At 53.5% G+C, this 21367-nt stretch overlaps 1 protein-coding gene across 1 annotated transcript in view; it reads right to left on the minus strand.

Annotated features, from left to right (window-relative positions):
• CACNA1E (calcium voltage-gated channel subunit alpha1 E) overlaps window positions 1-21367 on the minus strand; it is a 272496-nt gene that overhangs the window by 33536 nt on the left and 217593 nt on the right. The window contains 9 exon segments of the mRNA XM_015586256.2: window positions 1-10; window positions 12-43; window positions 677-760; window positions 4134-4244; window positions 4848-5012; window positions 5810-6011; window positions 6857-6994; window positions 7521-7681; window positions 9933-10029. The exon segment at window positions 1-10 is cut by the window's left edge and continues 96 nt beyond it. Coding sequence (XP_015441742.1) covers window positions 1-10; window positions 12-43; window positions 677-760; window positions 4134-4244; window positions 4848-5012; window positions 5810-6011; window positions 6857-6994; window positions 7521-7681; window positions 9933-10029 — 1000 coding nt within the window.

Below are 21367 nucleotides of genomic sequence, written 5' to 3' on the forward strand. Positions count from 1 at the left end.
GAAGAGCTTCAAAGCTCATGTTGAAGCAACCCACGTTCACCAGCTGGTGGACCAAGAGGAAACGTACACTTAGCGACGTTATAGTTATTTACAAACTCTAAGCACCAGTATTTGCAAATTTGTCCCTCATTTTGATTGGAAAACTGGACATGGATTCTGTCTTTTCTTTTTCACCCCATCTCCAGCTGAAGGGCCAGTGAGGACCAGCTCTCCAAGCCTCCCCAGGCCTGCCCCCTATTCCCAGGGAGAAGGGCATGGGAGTACCCGGGAGGGGGCCCTGCACACGGCCGACAGAACCGGCTCCCCAGGCTTCTAGGGCGGCCCTAACTCTGCACTTGGAGCAGATCTAATAATCCCTCTGGCGCATGATGGTCCTCCAAGATTCAAAAGTTACCATCAGCTCCCCAAGTCTTCGGGATGAACAATTGTAGGAAAACAATTCAGGTCTAACAACTCAGAGGGCCCACGAGACCCGGCACCCTCCATGTTTGCACTTTTCTGCCTAAACCTCGGGAGTGAGGAAGTGAGCTCCTAACACTCAAATAGAAAAAAAAAAGGGGGGGGGGGGCTGCATGTCCGGTGGGATGCGTGAAACATGGCTACATGGGCGTCTAGACCGTTTCTCTGATGCCACATACGCGCCAAGCTTCGAGACCAGGATCTATGAGCCCTTCACCTTACTGTCTGTCAGAATGATTTCTGTGATGCTGCCGATCACGGTGATGAAGTCGAAGATATTCCAGGTGTCTCGGAAGTAGTTCTGCCGCGTGAATTCAGGCATGGAGCATTGGATCAAAGAGGAAAAGAAAACAGGAAAGGAAATTAAAATGGAGAAAAGACATCTTTCATTACATGACACTGTCGCTTGGAGTTAAAACCTGTCAATTCACGTACAAGTTCATTCTAACCCAGGCTTCGGTTTCCTATTTCTATGCTATTTTTTCCTTTGCTAATACGGGAATTTCTCACTTGAGAAGCCCCCTCATTACAATTTGAAGGTGTCACTAAAAAGCTCGTATGTAAGAAAGAGATTTGTGGCTAAGAACATTACGAAGTCCAAAAAGAAAGATCAACACTGTCACCGATAAGACAATAAAATTATTTACAATATTAATCTCAGCTTTTCTGCAACTATAACTTTTAAATGACCCATACGGTTTCACGTGGTCCCATAAATATACAGTTGTTTCAGTGATCAATTAAAGTCACAGAGGTGTCCTAAGTGACTAACGATCAAAGACATGCCAAAAATCTCCTTTAATTCCACCGAGCCTTTTCAAACCAACTGCTGATTGGCAAGAAGACGAACAGACTTCACCTTTCCTCCCCTTCTCGCCTCAGCCATACCTTTCGAGGGGGTGTCATGAAATGACATACGAGGTGGCAGTCACAGAAGGAGCGGGCCGAGGGGGGAGGAGGGGAAATAAAGGACCTGGACGTCGTACCAGCCAGTTAACAATCGCTCGAAAGAGAGCGGGCGGCGTGCCCATCTCCAAGACTCAGGGGAACAAAGGCCTTGGACTCTGTTCCTTTAGAGAAGCAGGACACTTGGGTCACCCCCAAAGCCACCCACGTGCCTGTGGGCGGCACCTCCTCTAAGAGGCTCTTGGGGCACTGTACCAGAGCACCCCCTCCCACCGCACAGCCGGCATCGGTGAATCCTTCCTGTGTGTGCCCGATGCTGGGCCGGGCCGTTGGCATTCATTCGATTCATTTACTCCTCCCCCGGAGCCTACGGGTAGGAAGTGATACCTCTGGTCATAAAATACCGAGTGGCGGGGCTGGCGAGGAGAGCGGGGAGAGAGATGCAGCAGAGAGAGGGAGGGAGAGTGGGGAGAGGGAGCTGCGTTTCAGGACGCCCTGGATGCCCTGGCACGCGGCCGCACGGGCCACACGCAAGTACCTAAGGCTATGAAGCGGTGACTGCCGTCTTCATTTTATGAATGAGAAAACGGAGGCTTAGAGAGGCTCGTCTGATTCCGAAGCCACAGGTACCTGCTGTGCAGAGAAACTGAGGCACACGGCCTCACGATCTCACTTTCCATTAAGGGAACCTACTCGCTCAGGAGTGAAGCCGAGCCGAGTCTCCGAACACCTCCATCCTCAGGGCCTGCCTAGGCCCAGCCTGGGGTGAGCGCTCTAATTCTTGGACAGGACCCAGGACAGTGGAGGGAACGAGGGGCCAGGCTTTAGAAGACAGACGACCTGGATTCCAGGTGAGGATGCTTCACAGGACAGTATGGCACAGACAGCAAGTGCGGCACAGACCCGCAGAGGACGGGAAGCGGGCTTTCAAGTCAGCCAGACCAGGATTTGAACGCTGGCTCTGCCCTTCAGCGACGTTAGGAAAAGCGCTGCATTTTCCTGAACCCTGGCTCATCCATAAAGAAGACAGCTGCCCGTCTAGTGGCGCGGTCATGATGCTAAAATGAACAATGTGCAAAGCACTTAATAGACGGCCAACGTACGCTCCTCCTCTCCCTCTTTATCCTTCTTCCCTTTTTAAAATTCTCATTACATTTTCCAGTACTACTGCATTTTACTGTGCGACCTTGAAAAAGCTAAACGATTTTTTCGAACTTCGACGTCCTCATTTAAACTAACGACAGTAATGATGATGGTGATACCTGCCATGCCCGGTTCAGAGTCGCTGCAGAGCTCTGACAGGACAGCACGCAGGAGACAGGGATTCTGAAAACCCAGAGCACTCCACCGACGCGAAGACGTGTTTGGGACTAGTGGTGCCCCTGACAGTATGAAAATGCCTCTAGACTTTGGATGAAAATACGGGGTGAGGGTAGAAAGAGGCAGGCTTTGGGGCCACATCATCCAGTTAAGCTTGTAGTATATATTTAGCGTTCGCCATAATTAGACACGTAACTGGGGGCTTAAGTGACAGACGGCGTCGACACCACACGCAAGCGACCCAGACGCACAGGCAGACTTTCCCGCCGAGGCACCTCTCCCCAGCCCGGATCGCCCTGCTCAGGGCTCCGCTGTGTTATCGAGGCATCTTCGTCGGCGGTAGTTTCTTTTTACTCCTTTATTTCCCCAAGTCTCGAGTCTCAAAACGCTCAAAAGGGAGTCAAACAAACAACAACACAGCCACCTGCAATGGGTTCCCTTCAACTCTCCTCCCCAAACCATCAAATTAATGACTTTTCAAAGAACCGTTAGGAGAGCAAAAGCAACCCACAATCGACACTCACGGCTATGGAGCCGCTACCAGACAAGCCCTCCTTCCGACACCGAGCGCTCCTTGCCGGGAAGCCGTATGTATCGTGTGCGTGTACATATATAAATAATTTGGGATGGTGACTCCCATGCCGAATAAGTGTGAAACAGCTGTCAAGTGGGTTTATCTGCATCTCACCCATCTCACTGCAAACGCCGAGGCAGGGTGGGGGCAGAGAGGACTCTTTTGTTTACAGGACACTGAAGCAAAGGGCTGGGTTTGCTTAACACTGGAGAGCAGATGCGAGAATTTGCCAGTCATAATTAGTTAAGAAGTAAAAGGACAACTCATGCCAGAAAAACGCATCCCAACCCTCCCCAAACCCACTTCCAGAATACACACATATCTATCTCTCTCCCTCTGCCTCTCCCTCTCTCTCTCTATCAACACACACGCACGCGCACACACACACACGGTCATTAGCCTTTTTCAGCTTAATAAACATTTTCTTTGTTGGCAGAAATTACTCTTTATGCAACTAACAATTAGGTAAAATCTATCACCTACTACATTTGAGGCTGAGAGAGACACTTTCCTATTTGAGTCATAAAATTTCATACCTTTTACCAGCAAACGAGCAAAGTTCATTAGTCCCATCCTTGTTTTGCTCCTTACCAAAGTGTAACTCGCAGTGCTAGCGAGACCCGATGTGACAGCCGCTGCAGACAGGACCTGACAGGACCAGAGCTGATGGCCAGATGCGTGAGGAGCTTGGGCTCTGGTCCCTTTGCCCTTTCTCCCAACCCCCTCACACCTCGTCTCGTCGCTACAGCAGTTTACTGAGCAGTCGACAGGAGCCCCCCCCCAGTTAGATGGGTAGGTGCGTGAACCCTTTTTGGAAAGGGGCGGCCACCCTCTGTCTGACAGAGTGTGGGGATGCGCGGGCTCCGCGACGTACCAAGAAGCCAAAGGCGATGATCTTCAGGACACATTCCAGGGAAAACACCATGGTGAAGGCGATATTCAGGTACTTCAGCGCCAGCTCGTAGGTGCAGGGGGCGGAGTAGTACTGCCAGGAAGAGAGCAGAGCGGAGAAAGAACCACACCCTTAAGGTGAGAGGGAGTTCTGCGTCGCCGAGGCTGGCCATCTCTCCTCCCTGCCCCCGGGGGACGCGCTGGTGCGTGGCATAGGAGAGACGGCCAGGGATGCCGGAGCGGAGACCACATACCTCCGTGACAGAACAGGAAAGGGACAGGGCCACACGCACCGTGCCCACCAACGCCGCTCATGAGAACAGTCGTCTCCAGATGACGACGGGCAGGGCGGGAGCATTTTCTGGAGTTAATCACCTGCCCATTTGGTATTAAATAAGATCCAACCTCTCTCAACACTTCTTTAGGGTCATCTGTATCTCCTGACATTTCCGGCCCATCCGAACCTCACTGCCATCACCCCCTCTGGCCGCGGGGACTACTCGACCGCTGCTGCCACGTTTCAGTGCGTTTTGCCCCAAAGCCCCAGAGGCTGAGCCATTGAATGAGCCCAGATCAACGAGAGATTCCATGATGGGGAAGTGGAGGCAACAGCCCGGTCAGTGTTTTCCCGGGCCCCGGACGCGCACGCGAGTGGTCCGTGAGGGAGCAGCCGCCGCGGGCCGGCCCGCCGCCTCACCTTCATCATCAGCACGATGGTGTTGAGGGCGATCATGGCCATGATGGTGTACTCGAAGGACGGCGACACCACGAAGTGCCAGACGCGGTACTGGAAGGTGTGCCTGTTCTGCGGCATGTAGCGCGTGAGGGGCTTGGCGCTGATGGCGAAGTCGATGCATGCCCTCTGCGGGAAAGTCACAGGGAGGGGGGATCAGCCCGAGCCCGAGGCCCCTACGCCCGGCGCATCAGCGGTCCGGGAGACGATCGGGCGAGGATGGCGTGTGCTGACGAGGGCTAACGAGGGGGACTGTGAGAGCAGAAACGAAAATGCCGACGAGTACTACGCGGACAAAACTCCAGGTGAGACGTGGCCTGACGGCACGCACGGAACTGGGGGATTCCGTCACGTGGGGCAAAAGCTTCATGGTTATTAATGTCCTTCTTTCCCGTGGCACGTGCCTGAGGTGTGCAGGCAGGAAGCCCCACCTGACACCCTCGACCCGAAGTGAAACGTCTCTAGGCGTTATCTGCATTTCTTTTATAGTCTCTAGCAATTTCTAGTTCAGTTCCATCATAAAAGTAATGAACCCTACAGTGTGCCAGAACCGTGTTTGTTATTAGAGAAACAGTAATAAGCGAGCCACGTTCCCCTCCGACAGCACGTACACGCCGCAGAGGGACACGGCCAGGCGGGCAGATGTCGTAATGTTACGACGTTGGCGCACACAGCCCCCTGCCGTTTCTGGAGTCTGCGCTGCATCTGAGACACCTTATGTGCCTCCCGGTTCCCTGTGCCTCACACGTGAGCCTCAGACAGAACAGACGCTGAAAAAAATGTCTGTTTAATGACTTCTTTCCCCCTCACCTTCTCTCTGTAATTCTTAATCAAGGTAAGAAAAGTCGGTCTGCCCTCCCAACACCGCCGGGGCGGGCCTCCTCCCCGGGGCCCCCGTGCCCCACACTGCAGGCCACGCGCTTTACCTCGTTCTTCTCCAGGCTGCACTCCTCCATCATCTTGTCCCCTTGCTCCTGGAAGGTGATGATGATGAGAGCCACGAAGATGTTGACAAAGAAGAAAGGGAAGACGACGAAGTAGACGACGTAGAAGATGGACATCTCCATGCGGTTGCTGCGACTCGGGCCTCGGTCTTCCTCCGTCACGTCGACGGAGTGCTGCAGGACTCTGTGGGGACGGCACGAGGGGGCACGGATGGGGGACGGCAGTCCGGGCAGCTGCTCTGACGCGAGGCTTCCTCAGGAGGCGTGCCACCTATCATACATGTCATCTGATCTCCTTGACTTTTCGGATCCTCCATTAGTATTCTGGGGGTCCATAATAACCACACTGGTGGAGATTCAGTGAAACTCAACCCACTGCTCTTCCGGTCCCTGTCCCATCATGCGTCCAACTTCTAAGCCACAGAGAGACTTTTTAAATTTAGGTTGTCACGTTCAACACCGAGACTCCTGGATTTCCGTTTGGCATTCTGCTGCCACCGGAAAGGGTGTCTCGGCAGTAGCCGAGTCTCGGAGAAACCCCCCTGCAGCTCTGGGCGCATGAGAAACTGTGTTTCATCTGCTTTGTCAGAGGTCTGATCACAGAGGGTGTCTCTGGGTTCTGCCGGCTCATCCTCACCCCTCAATCTGCAGGTGCAGGGCCAACCCGGAGGATGATCCCGTTTAAAGCAGCTCCCAGGGGCTCTTGTAAGGGGCAGAGAGCTGTTCAAAACCCATCTGTTCTATAGGAGCCAGACGGCTCCACTCGACTCCTCGAGACTTGCCTGAAACGTTAAGAGTTTCAAATATTTCCCCGACTTTGTCATCGACCTCTCGATTTTTGCCTTAAGCGTTTTCATTCTTCCTCTTGTCGGCCTCTCTCGCCCACTCATAACCACTTACTCTCCCTAGCACAACGACAAAGGGTCAGCCTTGTTCACCTCGCATCGGCTTCTCATGGCGACCATGCGCGCCCCCCGCCCCGCCCCCCAAGCTCACAGACGAGCCCGCCGCCTCGAACGCGCCACTCACTGAGGCCACCCTTCCCCCGTGGAGACGGTGAAGAGGGTCAGCAGGGCCCAGACGATGTTGTCATAGTGGAACTCGTGGCGCTTCCATTCCCGACCTTTCACCTCCATCTTGTTTTTCTCGTGATCGACATAGTTGCCTCTGAAATCAGCGTACAAATGAGATCGAGCTGCTTCACCGCGGCTCACGGAAAAGCAAGGACGTTCTGTGGACTTCGGGAATGGGGTAACAATGATCCGCTCACGCATGCGAGGGGGAAGGGATTTTGTTCACGGCAAGGTGTCACCGTGGGATAAAAGTGGGACCTGGTGCCCATCGGACATAGATTAGCCCCGAATCCTTTCCCTAGTCACCGTGCAACCTAAACTTGCCACGCCTCGGCTTCCACGTCAATATTACGCAACTACGACCTATCTCGAAGGTCGTCAGAGAGATTTAAAATGAAAAACGGGATGTCAAATGCCAGGGACCACGTCTGACACAGAAGAGGTGCTCGATCGAAGTTCAGCGACTTCCTATTTTGCCTTTTTCCCCAAAGAGGAATGCAAGAGAAAGGACAGACCCGTCTGTGGAGGGCCGAGGGGCCTCGTCCGACCTGCCCTAGCAGGGAGGGAATGGTGGGACCTGCAATCTGCCTACGAAAGCGCAGGTCCCTGGCGGCACTTACATGCACTCTTTCTCCGTGTCCTTGGAACTGTCTGTGCAATAAAAGAACTTGCCCTTGAAAAGCTGAACTGCGATGACGGCAAAGATGAACATGAAGAGCTTGTAGACGATGAGGATGTTGAAGACATTCTTCAGGGAGGTCACCACGCAGTCGAAGACGGCCTGTGGGGAGAAGGGGAGGGCCCGGGCGTGAGGCCGTGAGCCCGTGTGGGTGCCAGGAGCTGAGCCGGGGCCAGGCTGCCACCAGCCAGCCCCACGGAGTCTCAGGAGACATCGCCCTGCTAGGAAGCGACGCTCACGGGATTCGGAGCTGGCTTCCAAGGTGGTCATGGCTACGAACACCTTAAACCTGGGAAGGTCTGAAGTGGACGGAAAACCCAGAGCGGCGGAGACCAGGGGACATCAGGCAGCGGAGGGACGGACACGTCCGTCAGGTCCCCTCGCTGTGCTCCGCCTGGTGGGACACACGGAAACCGAGAGCCCGTTTCAGCCGTTCGATAGCTTGTCCCTGACCTTACATTTACTTGGCGGCATTTAGAGTTGATTTATATACTGAATATGTATTGTTTTCTCTGTCCCTTTCGTAACGAATCAGATAATGAACTGTCATCTTTGTTTAATGATGTTTTGTAATAAGTTCCTACATTTGCTCCAATTATGTTCAGCATTTTAATGTTCTTGGCTGTGCAGGGGATGAAGATGCAACAGCTGACGTGGGAAGGGACGGAGGGCCACCCTCTCGGGGGCCGGGACGGCCGAATCGGGAACTTGCACGTCGGTGAAAGGCGACGGATCTCCCTCTGGAGAAGCCATTCTAGACCCTACGCCGTGACAAGTTACATGGGAATTTGACACATTTCAAGCCATTTTTTAGGTTATTTTCTAGGTTTTTAGGTTTAGCTGGCTGGAGTCTGGCCCCACGATGGCGCCACGTCCGTGCACTCTGCCGCAGCGGTGAGCGAGCGCTGCTGGTCTAATTAGTTCAGCACTGCGGGGACTGTGAGTGCCACGCAGCCCGGTGGAATCATCAGAGCCACCTACATTTCCCTCAGGTCATGGAGCTGCAGAGAGCGGAGCCAGCACTTCCTAATTAGATGGAATTAACCAAGGCCGGGGTCGCCTCTCCCCTTCGCTAACTAATCTCACCGTGCCACCTGGCTCGGAAGAGATGCCACCACAGGAGCCCGGGCTGCAGCTAACAGCAGCGGGTAAAGCCCAGGCCTCCTGGCCAGATTTGGTCGGGGGCGGGGCAGAAAGACATGACTATTAACCGACACCCGCCCAGGCCAGGCCCTGCGCTGGGCCGTTACTGGGGGCAGGGGCTGTAGTGGACAGTGTGTGAAAGGTTGCCAGACACTGGGAGCTGCTTCCCTCCGTGAGGAAGGCGGGGCAGTAAGGACACTTCCCGTGGCCACGAGTACCTCTGTTGGGGAATCCACACAGGTGAGCCAGCGGCTCTGAGAGGAAGCCACTCTCAGCCCGTTAGGGGCCTTCCAGAGTGAATTTCCAGCAGCCACTTTGATGAGGCTGGCTGGTTTTGCCACCTGTGCAGAGCCAGAGGGCGGAGAGGGAAACAGTCTCTCGAGGCCAGGGCAGGGGTGGCAGAGGGCTGGTGGGGAACGCCAGGGGCGTGGCTGGCTGTCATCCGTAGAAACTCAGGAGAGGGCTTTTCTCCCCTGAGGCTGCAGCTTCCATGACAGGAGCATGTGGGGTGGGGTCGGGGGAGGCAGGTTCAGCCGGCCAGCGAACAGACGGGAATGGAAAAGCGCACCCCGAGAGCTGGCAGGACAGGTGGTCAGCAGGGAGGGTGCTGGTCGAGGAGCAGAACAGACAATCTGCCTACGAAAGCGCAGGTCCCGGCTACAGGACGACTTACTTCACGTTCGCTCACTTCCCCGTTCTTTGCTTCTGCCCTAAACGACTCTGTTCTTGGGCAGGTTGTTGACCTCAGAAACAGGCAAGGTTGGGGCTCGGGGAGCCTTTCCTCCCCTGGGCCGTGCGGAGAGACCACCCCGCCAACCGGCCTGGCCGAGGGTGCGGCCGCGGCAGACGGAGGGTCCCTACCACGCCGCTTGGTGTTCCGGGTCTCCCGTAAGCACACAGGAGGCTCCAGGTGACACAGGGCTCGTCCTGGATGACATGCCACACCCGAGGGTATGAAATTCCACCTGGGGCTGGACTTGAGAGGCAAAAGCCCCTTCGTGGTTTTCTTGGGGTGTTGATGATTTTCCTTTGAAACTAAGACCCATAGCTCAGGCAGGTGACAAACAAAAACAAAAACAAAAACAAAAACCCAGTCCCCGTGTGAGCAAAAGCAGTATGTCCAGCAACAATTCTCCCAAAGCAAAGCGACCGTGGCTAACGAGAAGAGGGGAGGCGGGGGCCGATGGGGGGGAAGCTCGGGGGCCATTACCTTGAGCTTGGGCAAGCGCTTGATGGTCTTCAGCGGCCGCAGCACCCGCAGCACCCGCAGGGACTTGATGGTCTTGATGTCCCGCCCTTTGTTGGTTCTGCAGGGGAGAAGCCCCCGGGGAACCGCGGCACAGGAGAGGACAAAAGCGACGTTCACACGGTGGCAGTGACACCAGCAGGGGAAATGCAGGGAGAGGCAGGCGAGGAGGGTCCTCCAGGGAGACCCCGCAAAACATGCTTTGGGAAAATTTCCAAGCCACTCCCCGAAGTGCACACACTCACAGGCACACACACCCATGCGTCCTCGCCAGAGGCACCGTGCACATTCGTTAATCATCTCCCCCTCTCCTCAGCAGCCAGAGGAAGGCTGCTCATCAGCACAGGGGGTGAAACCCACACGGAGGTAAACTGAGTAAGGGGTGTGGCCGGAAGCCCACTGACGATGCCCACTATGCCCGGGCTGGCGCTAGCTCAGTAGAAGGCTCCCCAGGATGATGGCCAAACGGACTGTAACCCAAGGTTGAGAACAAGCCTCGTCAGGGAAAGGACGCGATCTAGCCCTTTGTTTGGGTCTAGGTTTGTCACCTCTGCAGAGTTCACTGGCTCAGCGGGGAGCAGGGTGGAGAACAGCACTCATGAGGCCCTTGCTGTGCTGGGCGCCTGTCCCCACCACAGCACGTCATGCAGGCTTCTTGCCAGGACCTCGGCTTACACCCCAGCTATCTCTGTGCGGCTGGCTCTTCCCATAGGCCCTTCTTTTTTCAGATGCTCTGCCCCAGCACTGCAGGGAGGGCCAACCCCTTGGGGGAGGCCTCGACTGCAGTCCCTGGCCGCCTTCACCTGGGCCCTGAGGCCAGTGGCCCTTCCTACGGGCCTCTTAGAACTGTCTGCTTCTAACAGACAAAATACATTCTCAGGGATGAAATGAATAAATCGACTTGCATTTCTCTTTCCACTCTGCTCAATTGCTGAGATCTCTGCATTCAATTCTAACGACTGCAGTTTGTAAAACACGCAGATGGTGGGAAACGGGACTCTAAGTAGTGAGGTCAGGCTGTGGCTCTTTCCTCGTACTGGTCCAGATGAGTATTACACCAACCACCCGAGGAAATGGGATCCAGAGCATCCCATGGGAACTACAAGGGCTTCCGCTGGCTTCTCACCTTGTCCTTCCTGTCATACCCCTCCGCCCGCCCAGACAGGGAGATAAAAAGTCTATTCTTTCACAGAAGGCTAGGTAGGAGGACATTTAATACACTTCAAGGGATGGTGGCAACGCCCAGACTGTGAATTCAAAAACCCTCTTAACAGCTAGAGGCCAGGACCTACAAGTCCCTTTTCTTCAAGCCTAGATCTGAATATAGATAATCCAAAGGCATCACACTGATATGGTCTTTTGCATCCCAGGGCTTTGCATATTTAATAGACTCTTTTACTGTATGAGGTTCGCCTAACTAATAAAGGCAACCTACAAGCCAAATACAAATGTAAATCAATAAGAATGGTCTCTTCCCAAGAAGGCTGGGCCACTCCTAATTTGTGTTCTCTTGGGTATCAATGAAAACTCACCACTCACATAAACTCACCGGGCCTTTCTCAGTGAGCCGGCTCCTTCCCTCCCAGCCATGCTTTCTCCCTCCTCCAACCCACTCCTCGTATTTTTCCCTTCAAAGAAAACTGAGAAAAATATTTACCCCAAAGCGTTCCTGTGGAGGATCCAAACAGAAAGCAGTTAAAAAAAAAAAAAAAAGAGGGAGGGGGGAGGGGGGGAAGAGGAGGAGGGGGGGAGGGAGGGAGAGAGGGAGGGAGAGAGGGAGGGAGGGTAGAGAGAAGGAAGAGTCAGAAACTTCATGGAGAAGAGAGAAAAAATTGCAGCAGCACAGGCCCAAGACATCCTGCCGCAGCCTTGGCACACGCCACGTCCAGCGCTTCGTGAGGGGAAGGCCCGCACGCTCGCTCCACACCGAGCTCTCCGAGCAAAGACGAAGGCCCTTCATAGACGCTGGATGGCGCGTCCCATGCGGCACTTCCTCCCACTGGGCCACGCTTAGCTGCACTTTCCTGAATGTGGGCTCCCAGTTGCTTAGTGGCCTTCTGACAAACTCTTTGTTTCCAGTGAATTGATAAGCGACACGGCTAGAGAAATGACGCCTGCTCGGGGCCGGAAAGCATCTCTCTGGACGGCATGTGAAGTCCCCGTGGCACGGTTATGCTCACGAAGAACAGCTTTCGGGGAGGGGCCCCCCTGAGAGGGCTACTCTGACATCCCTCACCAGCGCAGGTGAACGACTCCATCACACCACCGTGAAACTTGGCGGAGGTGTCTATCAAGGTCCTGATGTCACCCAATTGGTAAATTACATGACTGTCCACCGATTGTAAGCTATGTACTGTGCAGCTTGAAGAAAAATCACCTGAGCTCTGTTAGTGAGGCTTAACGTCGACTGAAACAAAGGTGAGAGCATAAATGCAAAATACTCGAGACACAAACAAACCATGAGAGCTAACTTTCTGAATATTTATTCTGGCCTCAACTCTGTGCAACTCTCGTTTGGCCGCCCTGATAACTTTAGGGCGCAGGCATCACTCTCCCCATGTCACAGATGACATTCGGAGAAGCTAAGGGGGCGCCCAGCCTTGGCAGGGCGATCTGGGACAGCGGCCCCAGTCTGTATGATGCCCGAAGCTCTTGCCTGACCCCCAGAGCCTCTGCGCCAGCAGGCTTTGGTCTAGGCTGTGTCACATGGCTCACTGAACGCCAGAGCTGGGAACGATCTCTGAAGTCCCCTTAAATGCAAAGGAGACTGGCCAAGGACGGTGACAGCCGCAGTGCCAGGATGAGCCAGCCTGCTGCTACCAAGAAGTGCCTAGAATTCAGGCTTCGGCTCTTAGTTGCTAGTTGCTGTGAAGTTATTTTTTCTTTTTCTTAAGAATTTTAAAAAATGTACCACGAACCTACATTACACAAAAAATATACCACAAAGACTTCTAATGGCCATTTTTTTACTCAGCAAAGGAGCCCATGTTCAAAATTATATCGATTTCACTATACATGATAAATGAGGGAAATAAACCCAAGACCTCATAAGCCTTATTAAATCCCCCACACAATAATCTCTATCTGTTAAGAGGGCAGAGATAACACCTTCCCCTGAGTTATAACAGCGCCTTTCCACACAGGAGCTCAGGTAGGTCAGGCAAACAAACCTTTACGTGTTCATATAACAGCACTGACGGTCGATATACATCAGGCTCACTTTCTAAGTGCTGGATACACTGTTGTGAACAAACGAGGTCCCCAACCTTTTGAAACTTATACTGGTAGGGAAGACAGGCCTCAAGGAAACCAGCAAACAAGTGAAAGTATTATTTCGAGCTATATGCCACGGGAAAAATGGACTCATTTGATTGAAAAGTTTACTGAAACAACTACCCAGGTCACCCTCCTTCCCTCAGGCTGCATTCGTCCTGAGCAAAAGCTGAGGTAGACTCGTCCGCATCCCCAAAACGAGAGGTCAGAGTGGGATCGATGGAGGGGCAGGTGGTCCAGGGTCGCACCCCCCAGGCTTTCACCCCGAGGCCTGAGCAGCCAGCTGCACCTGGGCAGGTTCTCAGAGGTCCACGCTCACCGACACCCACCTCGTGAAAGCAGGCCCCACAATTCTCGCTCCTCCCGCACGTGTGGATAAAGGACAGAATTCAGTCTCTGCAGTGAATTTGCCCCAGAATCCACGTAAAATACCACGCTATGGAGCAAAGGGGATCTCTGACCGTTGCGTGTGTGTCCCCTACAGGGCTCCTCGATGGTACGCCCTGATCTTAATGGCGGACTGCAGCTGCCGAATGTACTGCGGGGGGTGGTGGCTACCTGTCCCATGCTGACTTCCAACGATCTCAGGCAGGGACAGTAAGGAGTCACAGGGTCATAAGCAAAGTAAAGATCAGTCATTGCCCTGCAGCTCTCCCAACAGGCCTCGCAGAGGAGCCAGTGAACAGCTGGGAATCTGGACGGCCGCGGGAAAGCGCCAACGCCCTCTCAGCCGTGCTTACACGTTCAGCACTGATTTGCAAACTGCCATTTGAAATGAAAGGAATACCGGATAACGGAGCCATGGAGTCAAGAAAAGTCACAACGACTTAGCTCCCATTAATCAAAACATATCGGAATTTATACACTGGCTAGGCCACGTGACCTTCCCCAAACCCACGCCTACAAGAGTTATCTAAGCCATTATCAAAGTCCACAAGATCGCCAAAGAGGTGGTTTACCAAACGAAGAGGACACACTCTTCACACACGTAGAGGCGCATTGTTTCAAAAATAATTCATGTGCTTTTTACCAATAAAAATAATCTTTGATAACACTTTGCTATTAAATGCATAATCAGAATTTTTTTACACTGCCTAGCGAATTAGTGACATTTTATTAGCTTTAAAAATGGGCTCTAATGTCAAAATTTAAGGATAATTTCACAGGCTAGGATGCGCTGGTCCCACTTTAATTGGGACTTAATTGGGCCACCCAATCTTCCGTTTATTTTCTACTTATTTGGTAAATCCCTGGCTATTCTACAGGAAAAAAAAAATGTCACATTTCTCTAATGTCTCATCAGGAAAAGATAAGAATTTTCCAGCTCAGTGGTCGAGTCGCCCCTCGATCTCTCATGGGTAATCGCTCATTCTCAGTAATCTCGCTCTCCGGCGTTCCGGGCCCCCTTTTCTCAAAGGACCCGCTCTCGGATCGGTCTCTGCTGGGAACCGGCTCCCTCCAAGCAGGGCAGAGCAGGGACGTGGGGTCCTGGAAAGCCTTTCCTCTTCTGAGTAGAATGGCCTTCTGTCCCGTCCCAGAGGCCGGGAGGGACAGCGAGTGGGTCTGAAGGAAACTCTGGCATTGGGGGAACAGCGAGGGGGGTCACGCTGGGGGGCGCCTTGAGCCTGGCTGAAGAGTCTCCACTATTATCTGCCACTATACACTAATATACACTAATAACTGCCACTTCCTGTGCACTTACTAAGTGTTTGGCACTGCACTGAACACTGGATATAGTGTACCTTCTTTCATTCTCATAAGATCAGAATGCAGTTCTTTTTAATTTCCCCTGACAGATGAGCATGCAGACGTTCAGAGTTCAGGCTGCTGATAATTAGCGGAGGTGGGCTCAGAACTCAGCTGGCCTGACTCTGGGACCTCTGCTCTTCCTGTTGATGTTACGATGCCTTTTCAGATGGGAACCACCAGAAGGTTCTAGCCAAAGAAGGAAAGAGCAAGAGAGACTGGTCGTTCCTGAGTTCCGATACTCAGATATCTGTTCCAGTGTTTTAATCAGCCTGGCGTCGTCAGGGTTCACGCGAAGGAAAAGGTGCAGCTGAAATGGCATGGCGGACGCGGTTCTCCCCGGGGCCCACAGGGCTTGCCTGTCTCCAGGCGGAGGCAGAGGCTCTGCAGGCTGAGGAGAGAGCCACACCAAGCTACCACTTTGGGTTAATGGCTTAGAACCAACTAGAACAGCAGATAGAGGGGAGCTCAATGTCACGGAGAAAGCCCTGAACTTGAAATTTAAAAAAAAAAAAAAAATCAATTGTTTAAGAACTGGCTTTGCAATGAGCAAGTCTCTTTCTCAGCTGTGGAGCAGGACTTTCTCCGCTCAAGAATGTAATTCATCACTTTTACCTTGTCACTGCCTTGCTGCTGCCGACTGGGGATTATTTTGCTTCCTGACCCATGCCTCAGCATCTCCCGGGGTCACCCGTGAACCCTAATCCTGTGACTCTACCGTCTTCCTTGTCCTATGACCAGAGCACCAGCTCTCTGCACTCTCTCCTTGCACACACGGACCTCAACGAGCTCCCTGAACACACTCGTGGCTGCCTTTGCAAACTTCGTCCTTTGCAAAACACAGCACCATACTTTAACTGGAAGGTGTTTTTGCTCAAGCACTGAGAAGCAGCAGGAGACAGCAAAGCATCTTTCCCTCAGCAGTTTTGTTACTCAATCTGGTCAATCTAATGACCTGACTTGTCTTGCTTCTCAGCCTTCATATTCTTAACACACCCACAGACTCCTAATCTGATCTACGAAGGCCTTGGTGCTGGCTGAAGTCCAGCCAATGCACCCCCATGCTCCGCCACCAGCAGCTAGAGACGGGGTGTGTGTGTGTGGGTGGGGGGCGGTGTATTACAAATGTTAGGCGGTGCGTGGATGAAGCAGATGGTGGGCAGGTCACGTGATCTGAGCTAATACGTCCCAAGTCCCATCATGAACTCTTCTGGCCTTAGTTACTCTAAAACTGCTTTTGAATCTGGAAGGTTCCTACTAATCCTGTAGGACTGGGCTCTTCGCAGAGCTGTGAAGGCTCGCCTCCTGTGCAGGGCGCTTTCTGCATCTGGGTCTGGTTGGCCACACTGCTGGTTACCACATGGATAAGGCCAGCTTCTTTGGTTGGACCATTTCATTTTGCTTGATTCTGTAGCCACAGGCAAAGATCCCATTTATAACCATGTCCCAAATTCGTGCTTGTTAATCAGGAGAAATACTTAGGCATCCACATTCATCACTTCCATGTGATAAAGGTCTCCAAGAGCGTGTTCTGAAGAGGGGCCCCCAGCAGCACCAACGGCACAAGTGACACTCCCCAGGGTTCGACAAGGAGCATGCGCTCTGGGGCTCGAGGCCAGGAACAGGCAGGATGGGACTCCTCTCTTTCAGGCACTCCCTCCATGTGGCTCTCACTTTGTCCCTCCATGTGGCTCTCACTTTGTCCCTCCATGTGGCTCTCACTTTGTCCCTCCATGTGGCTCTCACTTTGTCCCTCCATGTGGCTCTCACTTTGTCCCTCCATGTGGCTCTCACTTTGTCCCTCCATGTGGCTCTCACTTTGTCCCTCCATGTGGCTCTCACTTTGTCCCTCCGTGGAGACACTCCCAAGGCAGCGAGAGTACAATACAGCACTGGGCACAAGAGTCCACGGCCATTAGTCATCTTTAGTGTCCCTGCCTGGGCACCAAGTCAGGAAAAGTCACAGGTGAGGTGACTCTTAAAGCTGGGGTCTCGAGGAACTGCATCTTTCTACCTGCTGTTGGAGACTTTGCTGCTGGGAGTTTCCAGCCCCAGCTCAGCCGGCACCCTAAAGCCAGTTAGTGGGCCACCTGACGGCCAAATTTAGCTTTAATCCTTCACTCTCTTCCATGCAACAGCAGAACTGAACGACCTGCCTGGCTCGGTGGCAAATGCGTCTTCTTTGCACGGAGCAAGAATTTGTCCGCTCTTCATTTTTCCCCTATGAGATTAATGTGTATTCATCGCTTTCTTTGGGAGACCCCCCTTCAGTTCTAGAAGTCGAGAAAGAAGCTCCAAAGGCAGAGCTTGAGGTGTGCGGGGGGTGCCCTGGCCACAGGCAGGCAGGGAAGACCAGGAGGAGGAGCCAGCCAGGTGTCAGGTGAGATGTTAGTCCTACTGTTACTGTGCTCTGTCGAGTGAGAGCACAAACGAGCATTTCGGTTCTAAACAGTCGCTCCTTTCTCAGCAGCAGCACCTCATGGTCACACTTTCACAAACACAACGCCCCCAAAGCAGAGCCGGAACCAGAGGACCACGTCCTGTGGCTGCTTGGGGCCCTTCGAAACCTAAAATTGTCTGTACCTATTTCGCTGAATGAATTCAGAAGCAGCTCTGCCGCTGCGGCTGGTTCTGCACGCATTCAAAAGACCTTATCCATCTTAGAGACTAGGGCACAGTGTCAAGTGTCAGGAAAGTGACGTACTTCAATGAAAAGAATGGAACAAAAGCTAATGTGGGAATTCCGGTTCCTTCTGGTATCAAGAAGCAGATTGACTCATGCTTTTCCTTTCTGGCTACGGGCTGAATAATGAAGAGCCAAGTGCAGCTGCGATCCAGACTTTCTGTGGGGCACCGAGTCCTGACCTGGCCACGTGCCCCACTGCGATGGCAACGGGAAGCTTCGGGGTCAGCTGCCAGAGAGCTGGCGTGAGTCTGCCTGACGCACGGGCCCAAGCAGGGGAGGAGGCGGCGGTAGGACCGCTATGTTTCTTTTAAACCGCTTGTGTTGACAAGCCATTACAAACGGTAAGTTTACTATTCAGAATCCAACTCGGGATAGCTCGCCTGGTGACCTGACTTGAACTAGGCAAGTAACACACTGTAAAACAATGCATTCCCTCCTGAGATGCTGTCCCCCACCCACCTGCCTGCCCGAAGCCCTTCACTAAACGCTGGAGACAGACAACCCAAAGGCCAGAAAGCCTCACATCACTGCGTGGGGCCCCGGAAGGCTCACGAACTCAACCTGGCGGAGTGGCCATGTGACGCCCCTACCACGTAGCTGACTCTGAGGGATGCCCCAAAGTGACGGAACGTGCCCCAAGTGCAGACACACAGAAATGCCAAGGCTGGAACCATCTCTTTGTTCCTACCAAGGGGGGCCAGGAAGCAGAATTGACGGCAACAGAGTGTGAGGAAACCAAGAAAAACTGTTTCTGGTCCTTCCGTGTAAAATAATTATCGAACAGAAAAAATCTCTCTTTTTCAGAAAGAAAAACATAAAAAGAGAAAGGTTTCACAGTCCAGTCACTCGCCAGACTTTTCTTGAAACCTCAGAGAGGAAAGGCACAGTCGGGGCTTTTCTAACAGTTGGCAAACACTCTGTCTCCATATGGCCCGGGACGTGGGACGTCGTGAGGGCAGTGGCAGGAGAGCCACACGCAGCCTCTGCCAAAACCCTGCCGGCCTCTGCCCTGCGCGGGCTGAGGGAGGAGGAGGCCTGAGTGTTCTCATAAACGCTTTGCAATGTAGGAGGTGCCCTCCCCTGGTATGCCCGCGCCTGTGGACCCCTCTCCCATCCTCCTCAAAAGTCGACAAAGTTCTCAAACGGAATCTGTCAGGTTTTCATTATAAAGGACCCCTTTGCTTGATACGTGCAGCTACAGAGAAGAACAACCTCTCCTCGGCCACCGCAGAAACGACGTATATGTTGACAGAAACACACATGATGGCAGGCGCAGGCCCCTGCCACAGAAGGGCTCGGGGGCCAGCAACTTTCCTTGAGAATTCAGCGAGAGACCATTCCCACCCCTAGGCTAGGGGCACTGCCCTTGGGGCTTGGACTGGGTTCTGAGAAGGCTCTGGCGGGCAGTGGTGGGAAGGACGCCAAGTCACCTCTGATTTCTGAGGAGCCGCATAAAGATGTTACCATGGCAACCACCCTCAGCTCTGCTCAAACTGAGCGACAGCCTTTGCAGAAGCCTCAGTGGGGCAAGGGTCAATTTCAAGGAGGAAGGAGAGGCAGGCAGGAGTAAAGTTATCTCAATGGTGGCCATTTCCAGGGGCAAATATGTGGGATATGACAGTGAAAGTTGTAACCACAGGAAAGGTTTTAAAAAGCCTGTGGGGAAAACCACATTTGGCTTCCTGTTTGCCTGAGCCCCTGACCACAGCCCAGTGGTGGAAACATGGGCTTTTCCCCCACTGTCTGCCCCATGCCAGGCCCTGGGACCCTGGCTAGTTGACCAAAGTGATGGGAGAGCTGAATTCTCTGGTGCCCTTAATGAAGAAAGAGGGAGAAGAGATTTAGGAAGCGCAGGTAGATGAGCAACAACAAGCATCACCTGGACCTCCGCATATGCGACGGAGGCCAGGAGGGGAGAGTGTGAGCCTGCTCCGTGAGCCTGCTCCGTGAGCCTGGTCCTGAGCAGGGCAGACGGGCGGGGAGCCCGGAAGAATGCTAACAGGAGTCCGAGTGGATGGAGAGGATGTGCCAGTTCCAACTACGCTTCGGAGAGAAATGAGTAGAAAGTCCAAGAGGTGACGTCGCTAACAGCTAGTGACGGGTCTTAACTCTGGATCCGTCACATGATCGTGAACCCCAGAACCAGGGGATTCCTGGGGTTCCTTGCACTGTACCTGATCTGAGGACCAAAAGGGTTCCAGGGCTGTTAAGGCTTCCCCCACCGCCAGCACCAAAGCCACCAACGCCATTTTTCACAGGGACAAGAAAGAACAAGATAGATGACAACCCTCCAGCCTGTCGTCGCAGCTTTGGGTCTGAGGGGAGACGGCTGGACTGTAGCCATGGGTGTGTGTGCAAGGGTCCCTCTAAAATGCACCTCCCTCCCCATGGCACCAACGCACCTGCCCGGTTGCCAGGCACAGGCCAGAGCTGTGTGGAAACCGGCCTGTGTTCACCTTCGACTATTTGCATACGTTACGCAGCAACACACTTGGCTCTGGTATTCGGATTCATCGTATGGGAGAGTGAAAGGTACGAAGGGAGTGAACGTGTATCCATCACTCACACGGTGCCAGGCCCTGTGCTGAGCGCTGCACGCACGTGACCTTGTCTGCATTTCAGAGATGAGACACTGAAGACAAGTGGGTTAACATCTTGCTATGTATGTTGCCCCAGAATGCGAAGCTGGTAAGCAGAGGGGCTGGGATTCAAACCAGGGTCTCCTGGCTCCGCGGCCCACGACGCCTGCCACTCTGCCCTGCCACGCCCCCTCCCCACGGCTCTGTTCTTTGCAAAGATGGTGTGGGTTCACTCCTATGTGTGGTTCCCTCCTCGTTCCTTATTTCTGTCAGAGAGAGACAAAGTATTTTACTGAGATCAAAGTTAGAGAAGAACAATATGGTGAAATGTATGCAAATAAATTGACAAAATGAAAAGGGATCTTGACCTTTTAAAGACCCAGGAGTGATACGTCTAACACAGGCAGACACGAACGCTCCTTGCCGAGGAGGGAGAGGAGGACCTGGGAATCCCCTGATGGAGCTGGAGCTGCCTTTGTTTTTATCTCGCTATGAGACGCCATGTAGACGGCAAGGCCTGGGAAACAGCATGCTCCTGTGAAACTTCCTCGGGAACAGCTCGGCCGCGGCTAACAGGCGGCTTTCTTGCTATGTGAGGCACAGGGGATTCCACCTCTCACGAGGTTAATACGCTGGTGGCACATGGGGACAAGGGACACTGGAACTGTCCTTTCTGCCAGCCCAGCTCAGGGGCGCTAGCCACACTCAAGCCAGCTCTCATTTGGAGGGTCCCCCACGGCTGGGCCAGCAATGGACACAGCCCACCTCCCGGTTCCCAGAGACTGTAAATTCCCAGCCCAGTTGGGGACCTCTGCCTCTCCTGCAGAGAGCTCACCACCCCAGGACGTCCCTTCTCAACTCTCGCCCCACTTCCTTCTCTGACAGAAGGGACAGAGATGGTGGCTGGAGGTGCTCGGGGGGGAAAGGTGGGATGGATGACCCCTGCTGACCACTTGGACCTGGCGAGGTATTTTGTGCCTTCCCTTTCGTGGCCACCATCGATGACAGCAGCTCACCCATGTGTTCCTTCTGCCCTATCGCAGCCTCGCTTAGAGGACCTGGCTGCCGGTCCCACCCTGGCAGGCTGGGGGATCCCACTGTGCCACCTGGAAGAG

The sequence above is a fragment of the Pteropus alecto genome, unplaced genomic scaffold (genome assembly GCF_000325575.1).
Source record: "Pteropus alecto unplaced genomic scaffold, ASM32557v1 scaffold101, whole genome shotgun sequence".
Taxonomy (NCBI): domain Eukaryota; kingdom Metazoa; phylum Chordata; class Mammalia; order Chiroptera; family Pteropodidae; genus Pteropus; species Pteropus alecto.